We start from the raw sequence: 6,111 nt of genomic DNA, 5'->3' as shown, positions 1-6,111 counted from the left end.
CCAGACTTCAGGGGTATCTGAGGCAGGCTTGAAACACAAGAGTCAGGGTGGCTTCTGGGTAATACCAGATGGCTAGGCCTCAGACTGACGAAGCCTCTTGGACGAGGGGCGAAACGTTTATTTTTTAACAAAAAAACGAAGTCCAGATGACATGATTCAACCTTATTTGTTAATTCTATAAAACATTTGCAAGAACAAACAGCTAGTTGGAGCAATTTTTGTGCAGACTTGGCAATTTCCCACAGGAATATTATAATATTTTTCTGAGAAATATTGCCAAATTGGCAAAGGTGTTAAAGTTTGTAAATCTATGTTTATATTAACTGCTAGGAAATATTTGAAACTGGATTGTTTAACCCACTTTTGTCTTATTCCAACTCAGTCTAACCATTAACTTGTCATTTCAGTCAGGAAAAAAATATATTCCATGTTCCATATGCCCATGACCGTAACATAAAATCCCACTTTAAAATATCTGAATTGTCCCTTTAAAGCTCTCACTTGCCAGGTAGAAAACATTTCATCATTATTTATATGCACACCCACACACACACAAATCATTTCAGACAGTAAAGTACACTTTGACAAACTGGCTAAAACACAAGCTTCAAGGTACAGCTGCACACACCGAACTCCATCTTTGGATTAGATATAAATTCATTCACAGGAAACATGTTGAAGGGCTTTTATATTTAAAATTTATATTGAACAGGAACTTCAGTGAGCCTGTGCTAAATGTGTTTGCCGTTTAGCTACACTTGTGACTCATTGTAAACAAAAACGTTCTCAGCTCTGTCAGACTGAATACCAGCGCTTTCTTCCAAGCAAAAAAATACATAACTCATATGAAATTTTACCAAACAATGCAAACTAAATTAAAACTATAAAGACAAAGGCTTCTCATTTTAAATGTCTGAGCCAAGAAGTTCAGCCCTTCGAACTAGGAATAGCTTGTGCATGAAATTCAGCACCTATTGACCAAATCTGCATTTCCATCCCAACGTCTAATCACAAATACTACACCTGTGGTGCTTGAGGATGTGTGTGAAGGCGTCACATGGTATAAAAATAGATCATTTTGTGGAGCCCTGAAAGATGTGTACATATTAAGAAAATATTCTGTAGAATGTGAGGTTGGGTCTGTGGACAGAGCTTGTTTCCCATAGACGCCACACGACTCCATTTGTTTGGCATCTGGGTAGTTTGATGACCACATGAACAAAGTCAAGCTGTGATATTTAGTTCAATTAAATTCAATTCTGTTTATTTATGTAGCACCAAGTCACAACAGAAGTCATCTTAGGGCACTGAACAAATAGTCATATACTGTATAAAATTATAATAACATAAATTATCTGAGGAGCAGACTGCCTCGAGTTTAACTTCATCACCGACTGTCATCTTGAGCAAGCATGAAGGCGACAGTGGAAAGGAAAAACTCCCTCATGAAGAAGAAACCTTTAACAGAACCAGGCTCAGGACAAGAGGCCATCTGCTTTGAATGGCTGGGTTTAATAGGAACAGACACACAATGGCAGGTCGAGAATCACATGTTAAGATACATAATATCAAATGAAAACTTAAATTTTAACAATTTATTTTAAGAAACGAGGTAAACTTGTCCTCAAGCCAACCCTAACTAAAGGATTTATAAAACGGAAAGTCTTAAAACTGGACAATGTGTCAGCCTCACGGACAGAAACTGGAAGTTGGTTCCACAAGAGAGAAGCCTGAAAGATCTTCCTCACATTCTGTTCTTGGAAACCCTAGAAACTGCAAGTAAACCCGCAGTCTGAGAACGAAGTACTCTATTGGGAAAATACGGTACAATAAGATCTGTAATATAAGATGGAGCTAGGTTGTTGGGGGGCTTTGTAGGTTAGAAGTTAAGATTTACTATACCTGTCGGGGGCCAAAATGTTACAACTAATCAAACTTCCAGCCTTCCTTAATCTGTGAACAGACTGTGCAGATTTTGTGGAAGCAGGACCCACAAAACTATGCAATTTCTCCAGGAAGCCAGTAAAAATGGTGCATAATTGTTCGCATGCACTCAACAATTTACCACTGGGGCATCCCTGATCTTTTTAACAAAAACATGTCTCCAAGTTTGACAAGCTTCTATTTTTTCCCCTTTAACTCTAATTAACAACAAACCAGTCTACTAGACAATAATCTCTCTGCTCCCCCTTTTTCCTCCCAAAATGAAGCACTCAACCACAATTTACACGAAAACACAACGAAGCCTGTGCAGCTTTGCCCATTTCATTCATAATTCACTGGAAAAGGTTTGCAAACGTCAAGCTCAGCAAACTGGACCCAAGTTACATGACTGCACTCGTTACGTCTCTCAAGCCTTTCTTTTGCCAAGTTCTTTTCTGGTTCCTCTTCTGCGTCACTTGTGGCTTTTAGCCATCAACGTCCGCTGAGTTTTTGTCTTTTTAGTCCACACTCCAAAGGCATGTGCACCTTAAATTAAATTGACCCTGTTGAAAAGGTCAGCTCTTTCATGCTTAACCTTCATATGTGGCCACAAGGGCCGTAGGTGGCATAAAGCAGCGAAGCCAGCTCTAACAACTGATGAAGTCTTTGTAATAGAAAGGAGAATGGAAAGAAGACAGTGAAGGGGGATGTGTCGGTGCCACAAGACCGATTGCATTTGACAAATAGCTTAGGTGACCTTGTATGAAAGCATATGGTTGTGCACCAGCTTAGTAATGGTATTTCTTTAGTTGAGGAATTTCAAAATAAATCACTATGATGTGTGCCAAGTAAAAAGGCTTCCCTGACCTCAGAAAGCTGGCATAAGATAGTCCAGCAACCATAGTGCGCTGCACTGTTCTTTTGCTTGTAATAAACTGAACTATCAGAGTCTTGGTCAAGTTCTCACAGGGCCGTCAGCGGACTGTTAATGCAAATAAACCCAGAACAGAATTTTCCTTTAATGAATCAAGCGTTTCCCCCTCATGACAGTGCACAGGTCAGTGAGATGTGTCCGGAGTCAAACAGAAGTGTATTGAAGAGTCAATCACTTTGAATCTCACACAATGGCAGCATACCAAATTACTCAACTGCTGCTGCATGAGCTTGCCTTAAATTAAGTATTGGCAGTCTTTATCTAATTAATTCATATGGTACACAGCTTCCCTTTAATGGATGAATGCAAATTTCAAGCTAAAGCACGATCCTTGTCAATTGTCATTACTGGCTGATTAATGGAAATCAAACCAATCTTACAGGAAGGAGGAAAATGGCATGTAATAGCCAATACCAGAGATGAAACCCATGCCATTAGACCCATTACTGTTGTTCTGCTCTTAAAATGTTAACTGCATAATAATATTTGAGCACCATTTGGTTTGCGATTGAATCCAGCTCATTTTCCAAGCAATAACACAATCTTTAAAGTGGAAAGGGTTACGGATGATTCACCATCACACATGAACAGGACACCAAGAGCTGTGTTTATCACTCAGAGATGATGTGATTTCAATCACAGATAAAACGCTTGGTGTTTTATTATTTTTTTGCAGATATGGAATACAATCCCAGCACTGCGCGGAAAAGAGATAAGGACCCTGGACAACAATGTAAACTGTCAGTAACTGGATTTCATCAAGGGTGACATGTCTCAGACTGAGTCAGAGCTGGAATCATATAAGGGAAGAAAAGGAGTTTTAGATAGCATAGCAACATATAAACCTAAAACACCACCAGATATTGTCTTCAATGCTTTTTGTTTTCATTTCTTCTCACATATGTCTTATATTCGATTTCCTGTCGTTGCACTCGTGAATATCTTGATAGTCAACCCTTAACAACTACTGCTACTGGCTGATGAACTCATGTTTTACAGTTCATGTGGGAGTTGTTCTTTAACAAGCATGCCTGCGATGTGTTATTATGCAACCGGAGCGTGTTGAGCTATGATTGCGAGCGGGAAATGTGAGATCGAGAGGGTGCAATCTCGCTTCCATTTGCAGATTCCTACCTTGGCAGCCACAGAGGAGCTGGGCTTCTCCAGGAGATCCCACAGTTTCTTCCTCTTATCTGGGCAGCAGGTGTTATCAAACTCTCCCTCCCCCTCCCTCTCCCTCATTGTCTCGGCCTCCCTCCGCAGCTCCTCGTTCATCTGCTCTTTCTTCTGGTGGTATCGAGCCTGGCAGCACGACTCCAGGTAGATCTCGTCAATCCCCCAGTAGTCCAACTCCTGGCCAAAGGAGAGGGCGCACATCTCCTCCATCATGTGCAACTTGCCCGTGCGGTAAAAGTTTAGGATGGAGGTGAAGGCACCCGGGTGCCGATCGAAGAAGTACTCGTTCTCGTTCAGGCTGTAGTCGTCGCAGATCTCCATCAGGGACTCATGGGTGTTGCAGTCTCTAAGCTTACCAAGCCGGGTCCTGGGTAACCGATCCAGGGTTCGCCACAGGACGTCATGGTTCAGCCCCCCTACGTTAAGGCGAACTCTGCGAGAGCGAGCTTTGGTGCGGATGATGTCTATAGGCTCGGGCGGGAGCGGGGGCGCAGACCGGACGTTGTTGGGTTTAGGACCAGCAGCTCCGATCTTTTCAGCCATGATGATAGAAGGGGAGACTTCTGGGAGGATGCCACACAGAAAAAGGAAAAATGATGGAAATAATCTAAAAGTTTTCGGCTATGTTGGCTCTCCTTTAGGCAAGTCCATCCATGGCTGGGAAAACAAAAGAGACAGGTTGTGAGACAGCGACAAAAAAAAAAAAAAAAAAGATATTAGAAAAAACAGATTTCGGCATTGAAGCAAAAGTGGTAAACCGTGACAGGTTGTGTCTGCAGCCCAGCGATATCGATCCCTTTCATCACATTTCTTTGATGGCGTGAGATACGATCAATGATTTTGTGTTAACAGTCAATACAGACGGCTTTGCTCTCTAGTCTGGCCCAGTTGTCTTTGTTTTGGTCAGCTGGCGCACCACTCCGTGTGCAGACCATGAAAACCTGTTTGTTAAAACTATTTAGACAGAGGGAGCATGTGTGGCAGGGATTGTCATATAGCTCACTTACTTTTAAAACATTTTCATATTTCCTGTCAGATGAATCACCCCTATTTGCACCCTTTGCAGACTCTTCCAACAATTAATCACTTCAAAGAAAAAAAAAAGTTGGAGGGTGATTTTAATCAGGAAAAGGACAATTTCACCCACAGTGAGGGGACGCTTGAGCAAATTTTAATTGTATTTGCCTGATTTGGACACAGAAGTGCGTTAAAGAGCTGATAATTTTACAATTTAAATGCATCAAACGAGTAAGAAAATTAAAGATAACTCTGTTAATTTACATGTCGGATTCAATTAAGTACTGCAGCATACCTGTTACTTCAACACCAAAGCCCAGTCCACCACCTACTGTACATTCAGCACCAGAATTCGCTTTGGACTCAGTTTAAAGTCATGTTGGACGCAGAAAATGGTGTGAAAAAAGGGAAATCTCACCTTGCCGAGGTAGACTACCCTTTGCATGCAAACTCCTGTGGTTTCTGAGGGAGCAGAGGATGAAAAGAGAGCAGGGATCCCCCTTTGGTTAAGCGGATAGGGCTGGACGGAGCTCTCTGCGGAGCTCTGATCGCGCGTCCCTCATCGTGATGAAAATGAGTCTGGAAGAGATGATGATGAGGAGGAGGAGGAAGAAGAAAAACCCTCTGGTTCAGAAGCGATCACATGGACAGTGTCGTTTAGCCATCCGTGCACAACAGTCCCCCTCACGCACGCCTAAAAGCTCGAAGAAAGACAGGCTGAGTGGATGAATGCGGACGTGAAGCGGGATGAGCGAACTGCGGACTGTCCCGCTGCTTACTACAGAGGAGAGGCGCGCGCGCAGGCTGCACGCGCAGCGCACCGACCCAATCAGCAACACATCACAAGGAAACGTAAAATAAAAATACAGCTGTGTTATTAAAACTGACTTGTATTTTATTAGACTTCATTTAAAGGAACCTAAATTAAAGGGGATGTTTCACGACTTTGGCATATTTTTATTTTTTAATTTGTCTTTCCTCATGCATATCGCCCGCCACCTTTCACTACCAGAGCTTTAAACCATCTTATGCTGAAAAACTACAAGCTTGAATATATATAT

At 42.0% G+C, this 6,111-nt stretch overlaps 1 protein-coding gene across 1 annotated transcript in view; it reads right to left on the bottom strand.

Annotated features, from left to right (window-relative positions):
* Positions 1 to 4,576, bottom strand: part of LOC119426413 (potassium voltage-gated channel subfamily B member 2-like) — a 108,493-nt gene extending 103,917 nt beyond the window's left edge. Inside the window, exon 1 of the mRNA XM_037693977.1 lies at positions 3,992 to 4,576. Within this exon, the coding sequence (XP_037549905.1) occupies positions 3,992 to 4,576 (585 nt within the window). The remainder of the gene's footprint in view (positions 1 to 3,991) is intronic.
* Between the last annotated feature and the right edge of the window lie 1,535 nt (positions 4,577 to 6,111).

The sequence above is a fragment of the Nematolebias whitei genome, chromosome 20 (genome assembly GCF_014905685.2).
Source record: "Nematolebias whitei isolate Nwh7 chromosome 20, NemWhi1, whole genome shotgun sequence".
Lineage (NCBI taxonomy): Eukaryota > Metazoa > Chordata > Actinopteri > Cyprinodontiformes > Rivulidae > Nematolebias > Nematolebias whitei.
Note: the sequence above shows the minus strand (reverse complement) of the source record. Positions and strands in the feature narration are given on the sequence as shown.